The following is a 23477-nucleotide window of genomic DNA, read 5'->3' on the forward strand; positions in this document are numbered from 1 at the left end:
CCGTGGGAAACATGCAGCCTACCAGCACATCCTCCTTGGACTGGGGTGCCAGGCTTAGTCATGACAGACTCCAGTACACCTCACAGTGAAATCATACTCAGCTGCACCAACAGGCTCAGCCTATGCCAGCTGTTTCCCCTCCGGCCAGAAAATCAGCCTCAAACCACTGTCAGGGATGCCCTGGCAGCCTCATACTGCTCTGGCCAGTGCTGGTCAAGGGCCCCCCATAAGGAAATGATGATGGCTCTGCACTCTGGCAGCAGACTGGAATTTCTCCCCATAAACCCCATTCCCAGTGTGGAAACTGGCTACTCAGCAGCCGTGAGCCCGGCAGCAGGAAAGGGCTGGCTGGGCTGGCAGCAGCCCTGTCCCACACCAGCAGAGACCAGGCAATGGTTGGGGACAGGCCATGGGGGCCCCCAGTGGCACCCTGAGCAGCTGGTGGGCTTAGGAAGCCACCACTCACACATCGTGAAAGGCTGTCTGTTAAAGTTAACCCACCATGACAGGGTTTGGAAAGCCCTTTCCTGGGAATGACAGGAATGTCTATCCTGGCCAAAGCAGTGTCGGCACAGGGCTGTTTGAGGAACCCGCTGCCAGAGCCCATCTCTGCTGTAAAAAGGCCAGGAGCCATAAAACCTCTGTAAATTCCTCCAATGCCCCCCTTTCTCTGATATCAGATGAGGTCCTGAAAACGCACCGGGGATACACTGGTGATGCCCCCAGAATGCAGTGTCTCGGCACGTGCTGGTCCCTCGGTGCTGTAGGACAGGGTGAAGGCAGCCAGGAAAATGCCTGTCACCACGTTGTGGTTTCATGACCATGGCCTGGAAGAATTTCGGCAGTGGTTTCTTTTTCCTGCTGGGAAGAGGAGCAGGCGGAGGAGCCCAGCTTGCCTGCGAGCCAACGTGGCAGGGTTGGGCCAGCGGGGGGCATGGGTTCGAGCAAGATGCTCCATGCCACCTGGTTTTTGGCTCCCCTTGGGAGCAGATCCATGATGGGGAGCCCAGCTCTGCATTGCTCATTTATTTGATTGTGGGGAGCTTAATGTAGGAACAAAAAATTGAGTCTTGGGCTGGGTGCAGTGGGGGTCTCCACTGTTCCCTGCGAGTTAAGGCTGTGCCATCGTCTGTGCCAAGAGCTGGGGGGTCGGAGAGGGTGCGTGATGCAGGGAGGGGACCGAGTGCCACACAGAGAACTGAGAGTTCCTGCGTGAGATGCTGCCTGCAGCCTCCAGCACTGCCTCAGAGCAGGAAGGTGGAAGTTGGGCTGGCAAGAGGTGGCCAGTGGCCCCTTGTGCTAATTTTCCAGGGTGAGAGGCCAGGGCTTACTCCCGTCTTCCCTTCCTTTTCCTCTGGTCTTGCTGTCAGGAGCCTTGGTGCTCAGCTGACACTCAACGGGGAAAGCATTAGCAAAGCAAAAGGGAGTTTCCTTCTATTGCACGAGATGAGGTGCTTTTCCCTGTCCCTCTCCTGCTGCAACCCATCCCCACATCCCTGTGTCACACATGGGACAAGACGGGCACAGCCTGAGTGTCCCCCCCATCCACACACACAGTGGTTAGGAAAACCAGCCCCACATTGAGTGCTCGCCCATCTACCTCTGCCATTAAACCCGCCAGATCGTCCAGTGCCCAGCAACTGGTGTCCCTGTCCCCTTATCTGTGTCCTCTGGTCACTGCCTCAATCTCTCTGAGCACCCCTGCGGCTATGGCAGGGGGGGAAAATCCAACTGCTCTGCCCGCCCGGCTCGCTGGTGTCGTGCTTCTAGGTGCTTGTTTTGGACCTTCTCAAAGTGTTGCAGCAGCTCTGTGTAGTCGATGTTGGACACTGTTGTCCCCCTGAGGCCAGTGGTTGCTTTGGTGCTGTCCCTGTGGGGAGGAAGAAGTGTGAGGATGAGATGGGGCAGGAGGTTCCTGCATCCAGGCAGCACTAAGGGCTTGTCCTGAAATAGCTGAGCGCAGCACAGTCTAGCGATGCTGGTGCCCTGTGAAACACTCCAAAAGACCTATTTCCCTTCCCTAAATGCATGAGTGACATAGTTTAGTGTGTGGTGTCCCTGCTCATGGCAGGGGGGTTGGAACTAGATGATCTTAAGGTCCTTTCCAACCCTAACTATTCTATGATTCTATGAGATGGAGCCCAACAGGTCCTGGGACAGGAGAGAGGAGACAAAGGACCCTCAGGGGATGTTTAACCCCTCCAACACAGATGCTGTCCTAACCCATTCCATCTGCAAGCAGCAAGACTGGTCGGAAAGGATACCAGAGCCACAGGCCTCAGTTCCCCTGCCTGGTTTTAGAAGCAAGCAAATAATATCCGTGTGTTATGGAACAGAGAAGGGCCCATGGCAGCAGGGACAGCCTCTGGGAATAAGCACCCATGGCTGGAGCCCTGGGGAGCCTGGGCTGGCTCCCCAGGGCTCGATCTGTGGATGGTCATCCCCAAAAACTGTCCACAACACAATGGATAAGGGGGGGACCAGCCATGGGATGCCCATCAGGGGACACAGAGGAACCAATGAGAGAATGACAGGCAGCTCTTGAGGCCCCGGTGTCCCCCTGGGGGAGGGGGCAGCTGGGGCTGGCCTGTTATGAAAGCCGGCTTCGGTGTTTGAAGGAATGTAGGTCAGAGTTAATCAGATGCTCAGGCTGTCTGACAGCTCTGGTTGCTCAAAAACCCCCACTGACAAGGGCTGGAGCAGAGAAAAGTAGGGGGAGAAGCACACGAAGCTCCCTCTCCACCCTTCCAGTTAAAAACAGTGCTGTGTGGTGAGTATGAGCTCAGTGCTGGAGGCCATGAGAGATAAAAGGCAGCACAGGGAAGCAGTTAAAAGCCAAGGAGTGGTGGTAGTGGGGGGTTAATTCAGGAACCTGCCCACCTTGGGAGCTCTTCTTTTTGTTCCCATGGCTTTGCAAAGGCTTTAATGTGAACACCCTCTGGCTTATTATCTAAGGGATGGAGAGCAAATCCCACCACTGGTGTCCAACGAACTGGACAGCAACACCCCTGGGCACAGAGCATGAGGATTTCGGCTGGTTTCCTGGGAGATGCTGTCTTTGAACATCGCTGCTGGTGGCTCCCCAAAGGCCAGGGATGGGGATGGAGACCAAAAGGTGTCTCTCTTTTGGGTGCTGCAAATGCTGTCTGGGCTGTGGGGGAGATGCTTTGGGAGCACCCTGTGTGGCCAGAGTCTCTCTCCATAAACCTCCTCCCTGGCTCTGCTTGTTTCCATAGCGACCCCACAAGTGAAATTTTCCATCCCGGATGCCAAATGCCTGTGGATGAGGCACAGTCCTCCCAGGGTTACCAAATATAGACACAAACCACCACCACCACCACCCCCCCCCCGAGCCAACACTTCTGGCCACGGGGCATGGAGCAGCCGTGGCCACAAAGGAGCCAGGGGGCGAAAGCTGGAGCCTGGGATCACAGCGATGCTCAGCTGCTGGAGGGGGAGACACACAGAGCTGGTCTGGCTGTGGTTCTGATGCTGGGGTCTGTCCCCATGGCACTTACATCTGCAAGAGCTCGGGGTTGGGCACGCACTGCAGGCGGTGGGAGAGGAGCTGGAAGGCGCTGCTCTGGGGCAGCAGCATCAGCAAGCCATAGAGAGCCTTGATCAGGTAGGGGTTCTTCTTCACGTCCAGCATCTGCAGGCGGAGGTCTGGAAGAAGAGAGAAAGAGGATGGGGAGGCAGGTAAAATGCCTTTTGCCTCCAGCCCCAATAGCCGGTTCCTTCCAGACTCTCTGATGGTCCTGGGGAGGCTGTAAGCCTCTGCCAGCTGACACAAAGGGCACCCGCATGGCACCAGCAGCATCTCCCCTTCCATTAACTATCTTCATGTCCCACACAGGCCAGAAGCCCCTCTCCTCACCACAGCCCCCAGGTGCCAGCTGGGGAAGGGGACAGCAGCTCCCTAGTCTCCCATCCCTGCTACTGCCCATGCTTGAGGCCACCCCTGCTGCCTGCCTGAGGACACACACATGTGCAACATGATATTGCTCCTCAGCTTCTGCAGAATGAGCAGAAATACCGCCCTGGAGCATCACATGTCAGGAGGGCTAGGTGACACCTTCCCAGAGACTTTCTGGAGCAGAAGGGATCCTCTCCACTCAACCCTGATAGTTACCTGTGTTGGGCCTTGGTGTTGCTCAGCAGGGGGAAACCACCCTCCTGCTCTATCCCTCCCGGTGCTTATGGGTGGAAGGGTCTTCTGGAGCCCTCCAGACAGCCAAGGTCCCACCTGGGGCAGCCCAAGGGATGGGGTGAGAGATCTCTGCCCCAGCATCTCACCTCTGGCTTGACACTAGCATCTGTGGTGGCTCCCAGCAAAGGAAGCCATGCCCAGGGATGCTGCTCTATATGGCTCAGGTTTGTTACCTAGCCTGAGATTTGGAGGCCAAGGTGTATGTGTAACCCTCAAGGAATAATCTGGGGCCATGGAAAGCCACCACAGATATTTATGTGCCTTACATGGTACGAAATTCATCTTCAGGATGAACACACAGTACCACTGAAAAGAACCTGACCAAGGGTCAGCCCATGTCTCTATTGCCTGGCTGCTTTTAACCCTCTTCCCCCAAATATTCTCCAGCCCTGAATCTATATAGGTCTCCCTCCAAAAAAATCCATTTCCAGGAGATTTCCCAGCACACTCAGTTCTCAGCTCCCCCCTCAGGGAAGAGGAGCCCAGGAGCAGCCAAATACTATCACAGGAAATCCCCTGTGGCCACAGGTCCCCCTGCCACCATCCTGGCTCCCAGCACTACATCCCCAAGCCCCTGGCTGCATTACCCACACTGCTGGGAGAGCAGAGTTGGAGAGAGAAACAGCTTTGTGTTTTATGCTTTAATTCTCCATTTCCAGAAAAAAACCACTTTTTTTCTTGCACACAATGCCACCAAGGGTGGCACACATGGCTCCCCTCACCTGACATCCTACCCACACCCCCCTGGAGATGCTCAGCATGATCCAGGCTCTCCCCATCCTTCCCTCACCCCTTTGGTGCCAACACCACTCGCTCCCATAACCTTTATCTGGGGGGCAAAGTTCCCCCCCGCCTTGTCTCTCGTGGGCAGCTCCAGCTCTGGGCAAAGCTCCCGGCAAGAAGTCGCATAACTTCTGCTCTATTTATTTGTGCTGCCACTTGCGATAGAGGAGCAGGGAGGGGGGATGTGCCTGGGTGGGGGAGCACCACACACCACCCCTTCCCATACCGTTTTTCCTCCTTACATGTGAATATGGGGCACTCGATGAGCTGCACCAGCTTGTCCACCTCGGTGAGGAAATCCACAGTGACATCCAGATCCCCACTGGATGGGGCTGTTAAGGATGTTACCTTGGTAAAAGGTGGCCTGGTGACAGCAGATGGCTCTCCTGGGTGATGCCAAATGCTTCCTGCATCCACAGCTCCTGCAGAACAGGGCTTGCATGCAGGCATGGCTGAACTGTCTGCAGGGTGGCTAAGGCATGGTGGCAGGAAACAGGAGGAGCAGTAGGGGATGGGGGAAATGGCAGACTGCCCCAAATCCCCAAATCCTGGCAGCTTGCCTAGCCAGAGAGCAGGCAAGAAGATGGTGCAAAAGAGGATGCCTGCTTTTACCTCCTGGCCTGCAGCAGAAACACCTCAAGAAGGGAACCTGAGTGTGTTATTAAGCTTTGTGGCATGGAAAGCTTACCCAGGGAGGTTTGGGATTGCTGGCATGTGAAAACAATCATTCTGCTGTAGGCAGACGGTGAGCTCACCATGAACCGCACCATGCTGGGTGCTGCTGGCTCCTCCTCGGGCCAGGAGAGAAAAACCTTCATCTACCTGGAAGGAAGAGGATGCTGAGGAGCCTCCCCTCATGGGCAGGGGAAGGTCAAGGCTCAGCCAGCACATGCTTTCCTCCTTTTACACCACACAAAAGAAGGACAACACAAAGGCAAGGGAGCTGGAGTATGCCCAGCACAGGCTGCTCTGCCCTCGCATGGTGGGGACACCACCCTGGTAATGATGGGCTGTGGGCAGGAGGCGGGGTTGGCCTGCAGGGTGACCTTGGTGGCCACAGAGGGACCAAAGGGCCAGCCCAGCTACTGGCCTCACAGAAAACCTCCAAAGGATACAATTTCTGGATGAGGTCGTAGGCATGCTTGTAGTTCTGGGTGAGGAAGCAGAGGGACACAGTTGTCACGGGGTTGTGACACCAGGACCGGTAGAGGCAGCAGAAGAGGTTACAGCTTTCCTAGAAAAAGAGGGAGTCATCAGGCTTGGGTCACCAGCAAGGATGTGGCATAGAGAGCCCCAGGACCCTGACAACCCACTGCATGGCAAGTGCCACCGAGGCATAAGGGGACATTTCTGGCCCCACTAAGTCCACCCGGTACTGTCATGGGCCCACCAGCCTCAGGAGGTGGAGACCAGGCATGTTTGGGGGATGGCATCACAGGATGAGGGGCTGGAGGATGGTGGCTGTCCCACCCAAGGGGACACCACTGCATCACTGGCCTTCAGCATGAGGAATACAAGTATGCCTCTGTCTCCTGCCTTGCTTGGATGTGGCTGGTGCTGGTGGCAGCTGCTCGGTAAATCCTGCGGGCATGTTCCCATCAGGGACAGCTGAGGAACCAGAGCCCTGCTCCCTCTGTCCCCTGTCCCCTGTCCTGTGCTGGGATGGAGGGAGGGAGGTGGCAGCTGCTCGAGGGCTTGGGGAGCACATTTTCATCCCAGGGGAGAAAGCAAAAATTGGGCACGTCCTCCAAGCCCCAGTCAGCTCCTGAAAGGTGGAAGAATGAAGGAGCTGCCCTGGGACCTGAGAGATATGTCCCCAGGTGCCTGTCACCCCCACTGTGTCCTGCCCAGCAGCTGAGCCTGCTCCTGCTGCCCATACTGGGGTCTTCAATTCCTTCAGTTGGTTCCTCAGCTGGAAGAGCTCAGAGGACGTCAGCAGGATAGTGTTCAGGGTGTGGACCATGGTAGAAGCGAACTTGAGGTCTTCTTCTCGAAGGAGTATGTCTGCCATGGAGTGGAAGATGTTTTCTGCATTCAGAAGTAGACAGAGTTGCCTGTGTATCACAGAGGAGAGTAACCAAGAGGGAAGGATGGTTAATGAGCACAGCAGAGACCCTGACCTGAGCCTGCACATCATCCCTTCCTCCAGAAAGGAACAGGGGTGAGATACACAGGTTAGGTGAATACAAAAGCACCAGAAGGGTGATGTTGTGGGGCAATACCAGGCTCTGCATTTGGTGGGTGTAGACCTTCACACCAGGAAAAGGCCAAAAACCAATAGCCGGGCTAAGACACACCCCTGGTCAGGCTGCGTGGGGACCCCTCTGGCACCCACCCACCACCGTGGCTTGTTGCCACCTCAACCTCCCAGTGACCTTCATGACAGGTTTCAACATCACTTTCTACCCAGATAACTGCAGGGAGCGTGGTTATAGATGGCATGTGTTGGCCCAGTCACACCAGTATCCACCTGACACCAGGAAAATGGTAGAGAGTGAGGGAGACCACTAGGACAAAGCAATCTCTCCCGGACACATGCAACCCAGGAGTCCTGGAGCCAGAGCTTGTCTTTCCCTCTGCATCCCCTTTTCTCCCAGTAATGTGCCCCATTGCCCTTTGAACTCCTCCATGCTCTGGCTCCCCAGAGATCCGCTGCTGAGGGGCTCCGGAGATGGAAGATGCCCCTGCTCCGCTCTCCCCAAAACACAGCATAGCTGGTGCCACAGCCCATGTTGATCTGCCCGGCCAGGCCTGGTAGGTCACGGCAGGAATGTCCTGCTTAGTGAACCCTAAGGCATTCCCAAGGTTTTCAACATTTTAGACCAGAAACCAAAAACCAGATTTTTTTCTTCCATGTTTGTTTGGGTTTTGGGATTTCCTGTTTTTCTCCAGACTCCTGCCTTCTTGGGCAGTTTGTCCAAAGACACCTGAAATGCTGTCCAGTGCTGGCTCAGCTCTCCAGTCCCTGCATCAGGGAGACCTGGAGGAGCCCACTCTGCTTCCCAGCTTCTCCTGAAACTGGGATGCTCCCTGGGTCCCCACATCTTCCTGATAGGCTGACAGGGAACTCTAGCACTGGGGGAGATGCTGGCATCCCCCGGACCTCCTTTGCTTTCCCCCAACTCCTGTCAAGCACTGTTCCCACCAGATAATCTCAGCTGGCAAACAAATCTCCTCTGGAAGCATCTCAGAAGAGTTTAGGAGGCAATACAAGAAGCAACCACTTTGGAGGCTGGGTGGGAGGTGTTGGATAGCTGCTTGGTTTGGCCAGGAGGTGGGACACACACCTGACCTACCCCCCCTGCCCCGAGATCACACTCTTCGGGTGAGGAGGAGGAAGAAGGTGAGTTTCCAGCACCTGACCCAGTGGAGAAGGACTAGTGGAAGACCACATGGCTACAGTTCAGACACCAAAGACCCTAAAGCCTGGCATTTTAGGGATGCAGGAGGTGGATGGGGAATGAAGAAACAGATTTTCCTTCCTCAAAAGGAAGGAAAGAACCCCCCTCTGCCCCGACTTCCTCTCATCTCATCCAGCCAAGCAACCCGTCCCCTCTTCACCCAACCCCGGCTCCTCTCCATCAGCAGCTCCTGCATCCCGCATGGCTGCCACTGGACAATGAGATGCTCTGTGCTGGCTTTTACATAACCCAGCCCAGCAACCACCCCAGACCCTGCTAAAATGGAATGGGGCTGTGATAAATAAGCTCATTTATCCCAATTATTCTTACGTAACCAGCTGCATTCATGGGGATGAAAACGCTTCCCCAATTTCTCACTGCTTGGACACAGGGCTGGCTGGAGGAGGGACAGTGATGGGAAAGGGAAGCATCGAGGGAGGGATGGGGAAGGCAGAGGCATTTAGTCCAGCCTGATGGAGCCAAAGGCAAATCAATAGCTCAGCATTGCAGGCACGATCTAGCCAGTGCCAGCTGCAGCAAAGCAAGCCCAGCCTGGGCAGGTCGAAGCCCAGCCTAAGAGTGAGCTGGCTCCATCCCACCCTTCTCCAGTAAGAGAGGATAGCTGGATGCCTCATCCTTGCTGAGCTTTCTCCAGCAGCCATGCTGGGCAATTGAACCATGATGATTTACTGTGCCCAAAGAGAGGATGGGTCCTCCAGGGATAAACACTGGGACAATTTTACTCCAATTGCACAGTGCTGGGTGTGCCACACAGCTCTTCTGCTTGTGGTGTTTTACACCTTCCAGGCAGGAAGGCAAAGAAAAGAGAAAAACCAAGCTCAGCCAAACCAAAAATGGTTCTGGGGAGCATTAAGGGCAATTCAGAGATCCCCAAAGCTGCCCTCGTCTTCCTATGGCAAGGACACCAGTCAGGTTCCCCCTCCTCTGCATCTCCATGGAAAAGGAGGGCTTTTGCTTTCCATAAATAGGAGCTCTGACATTTGGCTGGCTAACACTGAGCAGGGGGCCAAATGTGAGCTGCTTTCCAATTTCAGGCCTGGTTTTGATTAGCAGGGAAGGGCTGGGATTGCTCCCCCTCCTTTCACTGGCACTGGGAAACTGGAAACTGTCAGGATATTAAAGGAGCAGCTGTGCAGAGTCTGTCCCCCTGCTTCGAAGCTGTGTCACCCCCAGGGATGCTGACCCCCATGGGCATAATTTTTCCTCCCAGATTCCCCAGGCTCTGCAGGAGCCACCAGTCAAATGAGTTTGCCAGAGCGCAGCAGCTTCCCCTTATGCAGGCAGAGACTCCAAACTCCCCCCTCCATGAAGCCCCTTATTCGGCACATCCCAAATGCAGTCCTCAAAGGAGGGGACAACTGGTTGGTTATGCAGCTGTTCAGCCCCTGTGACCGCAGCCAGCAGCTGAGCCCAACTGCTGGTGGGACCGAGCAGGGGTCCCCCAGAGCCAATCCCCTGGGAGGCTTCAAAGGCACGAGAGGAACGCAAGGCTGGCTGGGAGGAGGCAGGGACAGGTGGCTTCAAACCAACCAGGCAGCAGCCAGGATGCTCAAGGATGTCTGCAGAAGGGGACAGGACCTCTTACATCTATACTCCAGACATACATACACACTCCATAAATCAACTACATACATGATAGCTGTAAGACTCAGTCCCCTAGTTAACAACAAGGCTGGCTGTGGCCTGCCCCTCCATCCCTCCATTCCTCCCTCCCTCCATCTGTCCATCTCTCCATCCATCCATCCATCCTCCCACCTGCCTGTGCTGTGACATGATGGAAGGAGACAGCTAATCCCCTCTGAAGCATCATCCCAGTGAGATGCTGCTCCCTAGGGTTCTCCCTGTATCCCTGTGGGTGACATGAGCATTCCCTTGCCCATCCCCTTGCTCATGGGAATCAGTGAATCCTCAAGGACCTCCTAGTGTGGTAAAGGAGGGGAAGAAGCATCCCTGAGGAAGCAGCAGCCGCAGAGCATCAGCGCAGTGCAGCACCGAGATCTTAGGCAGGCCTTGGCACAGGCACATGGTGGTGATAATGAAATGTGGTATTTAGGCCATTAAAATTTAACTCCTTAAATTAAAAGGGTTATTCAAGCCTTTCCAATGGAGCCACAGAATGCAGCTGCAGACAGATAGGAGGCTGCAATGAGGAGAAAGGGGACATCCCCTGCCCACTGCTGCAGTGGGGCTCCCAAGGGACCCAGAGGTCACATCCAGACCCCGATGTGGGGACAGGACCCTGTATGCCCCCTAGCCTAAAGGACCCCTCAGCAAGATGATGCTGGCCAAAGGAAGAGCCATGAAGGTCATCAGAAGCTGTGCCACCCTGTGGTCCCTCCTGTGTGGAGCTGTGCCCCATTAAGCACTAGAACCCCACTGATCCAGCAGCCATTGCAGAGATGTCAGTGACAATGAAATCCCACCACACTAATTACTGGGAGGGGGTTAGGATGGGGACAAGCTGAAAGCTCCGTGGCATGGATTTAGTGTGGGGTGGGCTGCTGGAACCCAGGGCATGCCAGAGTGATGGGACAGATTCAGAACTACATCTCCAATTAAGGGCAAGCCCCAACATCCCTCCAGCCCTCTTGCTTTGACAGCTCGATGCCTGGAAACCCAACTAATCTAAACATCATCATTCAGAGAGCTGTCAGAGCTCCCATATCTCCTGCTCACCCTTTTAACTGCTTCAGCTCTGTCCCCTGCCCTGTGCCACCCTGCAGGAATGGCGTATAAGGGGGTCAGGACAGCCCAATGCTTGCTCTAAGAGGGAGAAAGTCTGGTTTTCCATGAAAATGAGGATGAAATACAGCCCTGCTACAGATAGTGACACAATACCCTCTGCTGGGACCTGCAGGGAGCCCTGGGTGGAGAGCACTGCTGGCCCCATCCTGTCACCCAGCCACACTGTGCACCACCCGCTGTGCTCAACTAAGCAGGTGCTTCTTCATTAAGCACCAGTGATTCACCTTATTAGCTCTGGGCAGAAACGGGGCCCCAGCAGGGAGAGGATTGTGTCTCATCCCACTTCCAGCAGCTGGCACAGAGCCAAAGCTGGGGAACGAGCTGGGCTGGGGCAGTAAAACTCCAAGGGGCTCTGCAACCCTGACTGTGGGGCTTGCAATCTCTCCTGCAGCTGCAAGGAGGGCAAAGCCCCCCCATCCTTCCTCCCCACCCTCCTCTTCCTCCGCACCCTTTCTTTCTCCTTCCTAAGGGTTTCCACCACCCTTCCTCCCTGCTCTGGGCCACCTGGGAGATGCCCCAGCTCAACCTGCCTGCCCGTGATGCCTGTTCCCAGCCGCTTGAAACCCTCCTGCTCTGAAAAGCAGCATCCCCAGCCCAGCCCAGCAGCTGGGATTCTTCAGGAATTTGCAGAGGAAGCACAGATAAAATTAGGACAGGAAGGGGAGAGGGAGAAAAGAGCAGGAGGAGCATCATAGAATGCTGGACTGGTGGAGGTTGGAAGGGACCTCAATGCTCATCCAGTTCCAGCCCCCTGCCACGGGCAGGGACACCTTCCATTAGACCAGGTTGCTCCAAGCCCCGTCCAAGCTGGCCTTGAACACTGCCAGGGATGGAGCAGCCATAGCTCTTCTGGGTAATCTGTGCCAGGGCCTCAGCACCCTCACAGGGAAGAACTTCTTCCTAATGTCTAACTTGAACTTCCCCTGTTTAAGTTTAAACACATCACCCCATGTCCTATTGCTATAGTCCCTGATGAAGAGTCCCTCTCTGGCATTCTTGTACCCCCCTTCAGACACTGGAAGGCTGCTATGAGGTCTCCATGCAGCTTCTCTTCTCCAGGCTGAACAGCTCCAATTTTCTCAGCCTGTCTTCGTCACGAGATGCTCCAGACCCTGATCACCCTTGTGGCCTCCTCTGCACTTGTTCCAACACCTTCGGCATCTTGGTCCTCCATAGCCTTAGCCCTCAGCTCCTGCTCTTCATGATGCTCCCCTTGGATCCTGTCCTAGCTGGCAGGATGGCTTCCCCACTGCCCATCAAAACTGTGAGCCCAGCCCAAAGCTGGGCATGTCCACCATGACTTGTGATGAACCCAGCCATGTTCCCACCTTGGACACTAGCTGCCTGAAGAACTGCACCCTTCAAAGAGGTCACCCTCAGGTTATAAAGCAGATATCCAACACCTCTGGGTACTTCCGTAATCAGTGAAACACCCACAGCTCCATAGCAAACAGGAGCGGGAAACAGGACTGCACCAAAGAGAAGGAAGAGTGTCTTAAGAAGTTTCTTCAAACTAATATCCTCTGGGATGGGCCAGAAGCTAAAGGATAACTCAATCTGGAAACGTAATGGTCCACTCAGCCCAAGGCATTGCCCAGCTCTTCAACATAATGCAGATAAATGTGACAGCTCCTCCAAGGTGAAGCCCACAAGACACACATCCAGCATCAGTCTCCAGCTGCCCATGTTAGTGTGTCCCAGGAGCTTCCCTGAGGAAAACTTACGGCAATCCATAGATAAAGCTGTCCTGCCTGCAAGCATGCAGTCAGTGATGAGACACTGTAGGAACATCTGAGCATCTACAGGAGGCTCACCTGGAAAACAGGCAGCTCTCCCCCTCTGAACCTGTCAGGAAAGCAAAAAAAACCCCCCCCAAAACATTTCTTCTCCAACTTTTAAACCTGCTGATGACTCGGTGGCAAAGTGGATGGCAAATCCAAGTCTCATCCTGGGTTCAGGGGGCACAGGCAGCAGCGTCACAGGGCTGAAATCCTGGCTCCAGCCCACTGCCCTAGCCAAGGGAACAACTCACATTCACTGATCCGTCACCAGAGCCTGACCCCAGAGAGGGACTCACACTGGGCAGCGATGTTTTCACGCAACCATCCTCTGTTTCGAAGGGGAGGAAGGGTAAGGGCTGGCTGGGGAGGGGGAAGACACATAAAGCAGCTTCAGATACTTCCTTTGAGACGTCTGTTTCCCTTTCAGGCTGACAGCTGTGGCCTAATTTTCAAGAATACTGACAAGCTCCTTACTTCTCCCCCTGTAATTTCTCTTTGCTGCAAATAAAAAAGGTTAAAGAAGTGGGCACAAGGCTGTAACAATGAGAGCTGGGAGAGGCTGAGCCAGTTCAGGGCATGCAGTCTGCAGAGAAACAAGAGTCTTTGTGCTCACCCTTCCCCATCCCTCCTCATCACTTCGCTTTAAGGTGAAGAAATAAAAGTGCTTTTGCTCCTAAAAACACAGTCGAGGAGCAGGTTGCTGTCCTGCAACAGAAGTGGATAAGCCTCTGCATCCCCCCTGTTAGCAAGGCAAATTTTTGGAGAAGATGGTCCTGATGGGAATCCCTGGACTTCTGAAAGCAGAGGGACCAGCTTGAGGGTGGAGTACAGCAGGAATATGCTGTGTATTTGGGTGTGGTGCTTTCCAGAAGGAAAGAAAAAGGACTGGAAGGAGGTGGTGGCATCCCATGGATGTCAGCTTGGCTTGGAGATGAGCATGCCCCGGGGTGGGAGGTGAAGCTGCTTTGTCTCTTCTGCCAACATCTTGACTCAGACCTGCTGCTGACTTTCCTCTCGCTTCACTTGAGCAAAGTGGCTGTATTTTTGCTTGATGGGCTCAAATCCACACCCAGACACACTCGAGGCAGCGCTAAGCCCTAATATTACCTCAAAGCCCTGTGTGGCTTTGGGGACAAAGGACAGAAGGAGCAGGAGAGGGGACACTTGAGCACAGCGTGGTGATCAGGGAAGGAGATGCCTGTGAGCCTAGCTGTGCTCCTGACTTACCTGATGCCTCTTGCTGCCTTCCAGTGTCACAAGGTGGATCCTGATGCTTGTCCTGCCTTTGGAGCTGAGACCACTGAAGGGGGAATGCAGCCTGAGGAGCCATGCTCCGGTAACCTGTCAAGGCCTGTAGATATGCGAGAGGACAGTGGCTGGATGTTCCCTGCTGTGCTAGCACCCTAAGAGCACTCAAGGCTACAAGAAGACCTGCTCCAGGAGGGCCTGAGCAGCAACAGCAGCTCACACACCAAATGGAAGGAGCACCAAAGGGAAAGGAGTTCCAACTAGGTTGCCTTTTGCACAGCTCTGCACTTTCAGTGGGAGCTGAAGATGCCCTATCCCGTGATATCTCATCCCAGGACATCCCATCCTGGGAGCAGAGTGCCCAGACAAACCCATTGGCAGGAACTATGGAGCCTGCAGATAGCGTAAGCTGTTCCCAAAGCAGCATCCAGCTTGAGCACCAACCTTGAATGGAAACCTGTGGCACAGGGAGATTGTGGGAAGCACTGGAGCATCCTTGCCTGGCTGCCTGCTGCTGCCATGGGCAGGCAGCGTGTGAGCACAGAGGCTGCTGTCAAAGAGCGATGGTCTGTGGGATGCTCAAAAGCAGCCGGGAATGGAAAAAGTCCCTTGATGAGAGTAGCAGGAGGCAAAACAGCCTAACCCTGAGGTTTTTAAGCAAGTGTGCCTTGTGCTTCGGGGATAAATCCTGAGCAAGATCCCCTGGAAGACAGATGTGGAGAAAATGTTGTTATTCAGCCTCTCCCAGACTCCCTGTCCTGGCTTTTGCCTCCAAGGAGATGAATAAACTGAGATGTCATGTGTGCACAGCAAGAGAAGGAAACACCACCCCAAGACCTGACTGATGGGATAAGATGGGTTAATCTAGCAGTTAACAGCCCAAATCAGTCCCCTCACCTGCACCGATTGATAATTCCCCACAATGAGGATCCTCACCCCATTGTCCAGGCAAGGAAAACCTGGGAGACACCTTGGAAGCTATTCATACTGAAGCACTGCTCCAGGGAACGTGATCACTAGCAAGCAGGGGAGCTGTAGGCTCCTCTCCCTGCTGCCCAGCCCACCTCTTCCTGGCTCCCCCCTTTCCCATCCCGCTTTTCCAGAGCACTCCAGCTGGGATCCCAGGGAAAGCGCTGGGAGGGAGCAAATATTCCACCCCCGACCCCTCCAGGGATCTGCCCTTTGAAGGAACTCGGCCATTCTGGGAGGATTTTCCTCCCATACACATGCTTCCGCTTCCTCCCCTCCACCCTCTCATTGACCCAAACTAGTCCCAGCCCATTCCAGCACTGCTGTTTACATGTGGTTTCCATTTTCCTACAGGAAAACCCATCATGTCCTTCCAGGCGGCTCTTACTACAGCTGGTCCTGAAGCAGCTTTAGCGAGTAGGACTGCAAGCTTATTCCCAGGGGCTGGTTTCCCCCAGCTCAGTGGAGGCATCTCTCATCTTTCCCTGGGGGTTGGGCAACCAGGCTCTTCCACCATGAAGGGCACACTGCTGATGGTTACAAGTGCATTGCAACTCTGGATCAAACCTCTAGCCTAGAGGAAATTGGGATTTTCCCCTCCAGCTGTGCCCCATGGGGCTGCGGATGGTAGCAAAGAGCCCCATAGCCTCAGCGGATTAAAACCTCACTAAGCATGTGCTCCATTGGGTTTACAGAGCTCACTGCATGATGTAAAGCATTTGAGAGCTAGTGGTTTTGAAGGTACAGTGGGGTTGCTGGTTTCCCCCCCAAATTCACGTGGAAGCCTGAAAGGAGCTTCCAGGGTGCTCACCATGCATGGCTGGACAGCAGGAGATGCCTAAAAGCAGAGTCTGGTTGTAACCAAACCACTAAAGCACCACTCTGGATCTCCTGATGTGGGATTCCTTTTGGCTGGCTGGACGCAGAGCTGGGGAGAGGAGGTTTTGAGAAGCAGGCAGGGGTTAAAGGGAGGTGCAGAGGAATGAGCTGGAAAATGAGCGAGGAGAAGTGTGCAGATGGATGCTTGCTGCCCTGCTCCATCACCCCACGCCTGGCCCCTGTGCAGGGCAGGAGGGAGCCCTTTCTGTTTTACAGACGGGTGGAACAAACAAACAAACAAATAAATAAATACAAAGCTTTCTCCTCTGGTTCTTACTTTCCCGAGGCATGAGGAGGGGGATGGAAAGCACACAGTTCATTAAGGCAGAAAGGCAGGCGGCCAGTGAGCATCCTGGCAGGCAGAGCACTGTATTTTCGCAGGCTCACTGCCTCCTGACACAGAAGCTTCCCTTGTAGCACTCACAGCTGTTCGGATTTTACCCCAGTTCATATCCCAGTTTATCAAAGGAGCTGCACTTCTTTTTTTTCATTCCTTCTTTTGGTTTCTTTTTTTTTTTGCACTTTGCTGAGTACAAGCCGAACGGTTCCCACAAAAACAAATGCAGATTTGTTCCTCAACACAGCGGTCCGGAGGGTGGGAGAGAGGAAGAGGTGACACGTGTCCCTGGCCTGGCCCCCCAGTCCTATTTCACTTGCTCATGGGGCAGAGGGATTTTCAGGTCATGGGTTTAGCACTGCGAGCTGGAGAGGGCACAGTGGCATCAGTACATCTGAACAAAGGAGGAGCAGGACAGGATCCCACATCCCAGCCCTGGGAGCCTCCAGCTCATCGGAAACTACTGGTGTATTTGTCCAAGCAAACTGTGTGTCCAGGGGAGCTCAAGACCATCCAGGCCTGGGAGAACAGGAAGATTTTAGTTAACCTCCCTAGCAAAGCATGATAATGGGCAGGGAGCTGGGACCATGAGCCAGGAGGAAAGAATGAGGTTAATGATGCAGTAGTGGGGCCAGGATGGGGCAGAGGGACAGATGATCACTGCAGGATGGTGGCATCCTGGGCCTTTGGCATCCTCTTGCCACCAAAGCAGACACCCACCAGCTCTGTACAGGACTCCCAGTGTATCCCTTGCTACCCAAGCCTGCCGCTAAACCCCCACTCCCTTCCCAGAGCCCTCCCCACGGAATGCTGGCAGGTTGCCCTTTCCTTCCTGCTCCCCCAGACACAGCACAGCCCTGGGAATGCCACGCAGGCTGAGCAAAAAGTGATTTAACATGCTCCTCATTGCCTGCCTGCCAAGAGCATCAGATGGATGCCTGTGCTCCATGGCACATGCTGGCCCCCTGCTCCTCTGCTCCACCCCTCTCAATTCCTCATCCCAGTTAGCAGGTTCAAACACACTTAGCTTGTTTTTCCCTACTTTTTGAGGAGAAAGGAGTGTTGTGTGGTCAGCCTCAGCCTCTGTCAGGGGCAAAAAAGTCCCCTCCTGTCCAGAAAGGATGGATAGGCCACACCAGCCCCATGCCAAGGGCATCACCATAAAGCCCTTCACGTACCCAATGTGACATGCTGGTGTTCATCCCCAGTTCTGCTCTCTTCCCTGTCCTGCTCTCCACTGGCCTCATCCTAGCAAGACTTTGACACCTCAAAGAAAAGCCAGGATTTCTAGGCAGGTGAACTCTTCCCATCTGCAGGAGCCATTAACCCATGGCCCAAACACAAGACTTGGGATTTTCCACCTCCTCAGCTAATGCCATGACTGAATAACCTGACCTGCTCCAGCCTAGTTCTTCCAGAGCAGATGGAGAACCAGCCCACCCCTCCTGGCCATCCACCACAGGGTTCCAGCATCCCCCCAAAAACCAAGGACCATCCCAACCCCAGTCAAACAGCAAACCCCCACCAGGTGTACTGTGCAGGAGGTGGCTGAAAAGTTGCCCCAGGGCCCCTTTCCGTGCAGCCTAACCTCAGAAAACTCCCCATCAGAAGGTGCTAGGCAGCAGGGAGATTTATTTAACAGCTCTATAAAACAAGCTGAAACAACTGCTACACACAGGCCCCTGCCCAGGCAGCAAAGTGGTGACTCAGGCATCATATCCTGCCCCAGGGTGCCATTGTTCACCAAGAAAACAGCCTCTCTGCGCTTAAAAATTAAGCCCCACACTTCAAAGCATCTACACACAATGCACACACGTGTGTCTCCAGCCACTACCTTTGCTCTCCTAGCAAGGTACATCAGCCACAAATGTCTGAGCTGCTCCATCTCAGAGAGCAGCAAAAAGCCAGCTGCTTTGGCGCTAGGCTGGGCTTAGTGAGCTAAACTGCACAACCAGCCCTCAGGAGGGATGAGAGGGAAGAAGATGGCTCGTTCCAAGGCTAAGCTGCTAGAGCAGCCAGCCCTATCCTTAGACTGTCAGTGGGGTACAGTTTAGCCTCTCACTTTATCTCCCCATCCCCTTGTGCTGGTACTAACAACCAATCGTTAAATCCAGCCTATTAAAACTGTGTGAGCTGCAGAGCTCAGTGCCACTCTGCTGCCTGCCTCCAGACCGGCTGAACTGCTTTCCTTCCACAGGGTTCCTGCTCCAAGGGACCATGTGATGCTTTGGAAGCTCCTCCGCATTTTTCTGCTGCTCCAAGCCATCGTCTGGAGGCCAGCAGCTGAATGTGAATAGTTGCTTCTTGCTTAAGGGCTCTGATGAATCCAGGACGGCTGTGTGCCAGCTAGGGCAGATAGCTCCTAATCTGTGATAAGGTTGGAAGGGTCTGCTCATCAAGGTGAGAGGTTAACACTGAGTGATGGCTGATGCTCCTGCCTTGGACAACCCTTTGGGAGCCATCTTTGGGTGCAAACATGCCTGGCTCGAGAGGAGAAGGCAGCACTTTGAATTCTGAGTTTCAGAGGTGGAATAACTAAAAAAAGTCGCAAGTGACAGTGAGAGAGACTGAACCCCAAAGGAAACCCCCATCAGCTGTGATGCAGAAAACTGATGCCAGCCCAAAAAAAGTCCTTGGAAGAGACCATGGAGGCAGGTTTGCCACCTCTGTGGTTCCTCAACAGAAGGGTGGAAAAGGAGCATCCCTCCAGCACATCCATTCACAAAGAAGATCCTCACCCAGGTGTTCATGAGGTATCTAAGCAGCTTTGAAGAACCTTTTCCTGGATGTCACCCTTCTGATCCTGCCAGGGTTTAGCCTGTAGCCATAACCTCTGCCTCCGTGAGGTCTCCTTGGGTGGTGGCACAGAGGAGGCATCACACCTCCTGTGTGTGTGATGCCTGGAAAGGCAGCAGACCAAAGGCACCTCTTAGATGTACCAGCAGCACTGGCACATGGACTGTGTGCCAGCGCTGGGTTATCCCCCACCACGGTGATCCCAGGCAAGGGAGAAGAAATATTCTGGGTTCTTCCTCATGAGCAACAGAAACTTTTGGAGCTGTCTGCCTGTTATTTTAAAGGCAGTTTGTTTCCATTTAGCTCCACCCTGTCTTCTTTGGCATCTCAAGATACCCAGCTTGGGACCGGGGTCACTGACAGTGACAGCACGAAATCATCCCCCAGCTCTGCCCGAGCCAGGCTCAGAGGTGAGCTCTTACTGGGAGGGCTGTGGGTGCTTCTCCCACCCATCTCCCAATGTCAGGCAGGCACCAGAGCAGCTCTGCATGTCTTGGGAATCACAGGTCCCTATAAAGCAAGAGATGGCCCCATCTCCACAGGCTCCTGCAGAGCTCAATGCTCAAACCACACTCATGTCCTCAAGCACACAATGTAACTACAGCCTCTGCCTCTGGGACTGTGAGGCCGTATCAGGAGAGAAACTAAAGTCCTGTCAGAATCAGCAACCAGACATGAACAAGCTTAAGTTCAGTTAGAAATAAACTACCTTTAACCACAGACCCTCCACCTAACCTCATGGATCTTTGAACTTGTGCACTGACAATGTGATGGGGAAAACTGCTGTGCTGTGCTTGAATAAACTCCTTGTCCCCCATTTCCCTTTCCCCTGTGTGCTAATCCTGCAGCTGGAAATCAATGCCTAAATTTAACAGGTCTATTTTCCTTCCCTGCTTTGCCATTCCCAGGTCGGTCAGCAGCAGAAATGGGCAGCAGTGGTCCTGGAGGGGAGAGGAAGATGATGGGGACAAAGGGAGCAAAGGCCAGTGGTGGGGGAGGACCATGCTTTAGCCCATGCTGTCCTGGTCTCTCAAGCATCCCCATGTGCTCTCCAGCCCAGGATGAATCACCACCAGCATCTCCCAAGTCAAACATGATGCTGGCTTCTCACCCTGCTTGCAAAACAGCTGAGCTGGCTTGTGGACAGGGAGGGACGTAATGTGGGAACTCACATACAGCTTCAATTGGAAACATGGCTAAAAATAGCACCAGGAGGCTCCCATGTTCACTGGGATCAATCTTTCCTGAAGAACCCTGTATATTTTCCTCCTCTATTCCCATCTTGCCTTTTCCTGAGTCAGCAGAGATGTAGCTAACACCAGCACTTCAACTGCCATCAGTAGGTTTCAGAGTTAATCGCTAGTACCTGAGGGCATAGCTCACCCCTCCCAGAACCACCTCTTTGGCTCTAGACCTGCATCTACTCCCCATTATCCACAACATGACTTGACAAAGGACACAATCGTATAAATACATATATATATTTTTTTACTTTACTGGATTATTTAGGTCCTGAATCACTGTACAAAGCCCCAGCATGCTGACTTGCTGTGAGACAGTCCTGCCACACTGCTGGTTGGCTGCTGGGAAAGCTGGGCCCGCCAGCCCAGTTTGTCCTGCCAGAGACAGAGGGAAAGATTTGAAGTGGCCATGATATGGGAGAGCCTCTAAATGGGTCCCTATTGCTCTAATTGCCCTGCTCCATTAACAGAGAATAGGGCTACTTCCCCTGGCAGCGGCTGCTCAAATCCAGGGCCCTGCTGACTGGGAAGAGTGGCGATGCTAGGATTTTGTTTTTCGCCTATTCTTAGATCCCCATATGTACCTCTTTGCACCTCTCAGAGCCATATATTAAACCCAACATTTCCAGACTCCTATCGGCAGAAACAAAACATATGCTCAGCTAGATTTTTCTGGGAACAAATGGAACATATTACATTAAAATTTAATATAAGTGGGGGGAAAGCTCTGTAATTCTCATCTTCAGCCCAAACAGCAGCTGCATCCCTGCCCTGGTCCCCTTTCATTGTTTTTGCAACACATTGCCTTGATGCTTACCACTCACAGGATGAACCCAGCAGCTTTAGGGCTGGCCAAAGGCTTGGGCACAAATTGCTGCCCAACTCAATCCCTGGCTCAGCTTAGCAGAGAGAGCTCTGCATGCTTTATTTTGCAATTGCAGGGACAGATGCACCCCATCAGTACCTTGTGCTCCCCTCCACCTTTGGAGAGGCCTCTCTTCTCTCACAGGAGAAGGGCTTGGGTTTCATACTCTCCCTATGTTTGTTTTGATGTCACCTCCCTGAAAGCAAGGGAGAAAAGCCCGGACTCCTGCCCACTCCCCCCACCAACCTCCTCATTGATTTCTAAACAATTAAGCCCGTTACTTCCCAGTGAGCTGAGGAAATGGTGTCCCTTGCCCTGGATTTCACTGCATTAAAGACGATGCCCAGCCAGCTGCCATGACACGTGGCTTACCAGCCTTTACCATAGCTCCTTGAAAAGCCAAAGCAAAATCTACCAAGCCTGTGCATCGAAACATGCAGCTCTGGGGGACGAGGGTTTTGCTGGTGGAGGAGCATCAAGACAAGCTGGGTGTAGGGATTCACTTGACTTGGCACCCCAACTACAAGCCTGGCTTCATGCTCTGGCTGGTTTAGTTGTTTCTCAACAAAACAGGCTCTGACAATGATGTTTAACAAGGAGCTACATTGCCTCTGGGGATTGGAGTGAGTAATATGGTGCCTTGACATGTGAAGGGCAAATCTCATTTGCACTGAAATAGTGTACCAGTGATTGAGGGAGGCTTGTGGAAAAGGTTTTGACTTATTCCCCATCCCATCCCACCCCACCCAGGGGGTTCCCGGTGGGCTTTGGTGAGCTGGTGGGGTGCTCTGACCTGATAATGAAGGGTCCTCTGGTCTCCAGGAGTTTCCGTTCGCTGCTGAAGCGCTTGAGCAGGTTGATCATGAACTTGTGAAAGTAGGAGTTCATGGTGGGAGTGGAGGGCGAGCACTCCAAGCCTTTCATACCTGGGGAGGCAGGGAAGAGCAAGTTAGAGCAGCCGGGGCCCTCCTGCCAAAGCAGTATCAGTCAGAGAGCAGACACGCAAAACATGGACACAGCACTTGGCAGAAGAGCACTGGGGCTTGAAACGAAGATTTCCAGGCCTCACATAACCTCATCTGCTCCATCCAAGTGGCTCCAGCTCCGCCACAGCTCTCTCCATCCCAGTCTTTTGAGTATCCCAACCCCTGAAGCAGCACACAGGGGTGAAATGGGCTATAAAGCCCATTCCAGAGCCGTTTAGCTTCAGTAGCTGATAGGAGAAGAGGTGCCTGAGGCTCTGCATCAATAGACAATCCTATCTCCTTAGATACAGCATGTACACTCATCCCAAAAAACAGATTGGTGATGACTTGAAGAACCTTTAATCCAGCCCCACAGGCTACAGATGCCCCGAGCCCAGCATGCACATAGCAGCATCACACACAAATTCAGCCCTGGACCATGGATGGCGGCCACCAGTTTATGCTTGGTGACATGATTTCCCCTGAGCAGGAACCACTTGGTGCAACAGTGTCACACAGAGTGTGCCCTAGGGCTAGCACAAAGTACCGCTCAAACCACAGGAGAGCTCCAGGCTTAGAGATTGTACCACAAAAAAAGGCGTTTTCTTTGTTCTTCATTTGAAAACTCCCTTTTAAACAAAAGAAGATGAAGGTAATTAGAGTGGCCAGACTCTGAGCATGGAGCGTGTGGGAAGTGCCCTGGCTGGAAGGAAAGGATTGGGTGTGAAAGCAGAGACAGTGTGCTGAGGATAGCCTCATCAAGCTCTGACATATCCAGACCCAAAGCACTTCCTGGCATTTTCATCCTTTCACCTTAGGTACTTTGTTTGGGACCTGAAGATTTCCAATGGTATAGGTCAGGGATGCTCTCTGCACCCTCTTTTCATGCAGGGCACCCAGAGGTGGCAAGCCTCTGCTCACAGCCTCTGCCAAGCAGCCAGCATCTCCCTCTGCACCTCTCAGAGCCATAAATTCACTCTTGAGGGACTCCTACTGCTCATTTAACAGCAAACAGTGCTCCAGGTTATAAGGTGCATGGGTTGTTGTAGGACCCACGTGGTAAGACATCCTAACTCGGTCTGAGATTCTTTGTGGGGTGGGAGGACTGGCGGAGGGGCATCTCCCAGCTCAGCGTACGCAGAGAGCATTAGCAAAAAATATCACTTCAGACCCACAAGTGCATGGAGCTGGCAGGTAAAGATTGCTTTTCCCACAGCAACACTCCAGGGGAGGTGG

The 23477-nt window shown here is 53.6% G+C and overlaps 1 protein-coding gene across 1 annotated transcript in view; it reads right to left on the bottom strand.

The window, feature by feature from the left end:
- Positions 1-1707: 1707 nt before the first annotated feature.
- VAC14 (Vac14 homolog (S. cerevisiae)) overlaps positions 1708-23477 on the bottom strand; it is a gene marked incomplete at its 5' end in the record, with an annotated part of 51998 nt that continues 30228 nt past the window's right edge. Inside the window, 6 exons of the mRNA XM_010009704.1 lie at positions 1708-1870; positions 3519-3666; positions 5236-5315; positions 6109-6227; positions 6873-7047; positions 22070-22202. Of these exons, the coding sequence (XP_010008006.1) occupies positions 1708-1870; positions 3519-3666; positions 5236-5315; positions 6109-6227; positions 6873-7047; positions 22070-22202 (818 nt within the window). The remainder of the gene's footprint in view (positions 1871-3518; positions 3667-5235; positions 5316-6108; positions 6228-6872; positions 7048-22069; positions 22203-23477) is intronic.

This window comes from Nestor notabilis, unplaced genomic scaffold, assembly GCF_000696875.1.
Source record: "Nestor notabilis isolate BGI_N333 unplaced genomic scaffold, ASM69687v1 scaffold30192, whole genome shotgun sequence".
NCBI classification, from domain to species: Eukaryota; Metazoa; Chordata; class Aves; order Psittaciformes; family Psittacidae; genus Nestor; species Nestor notabilis.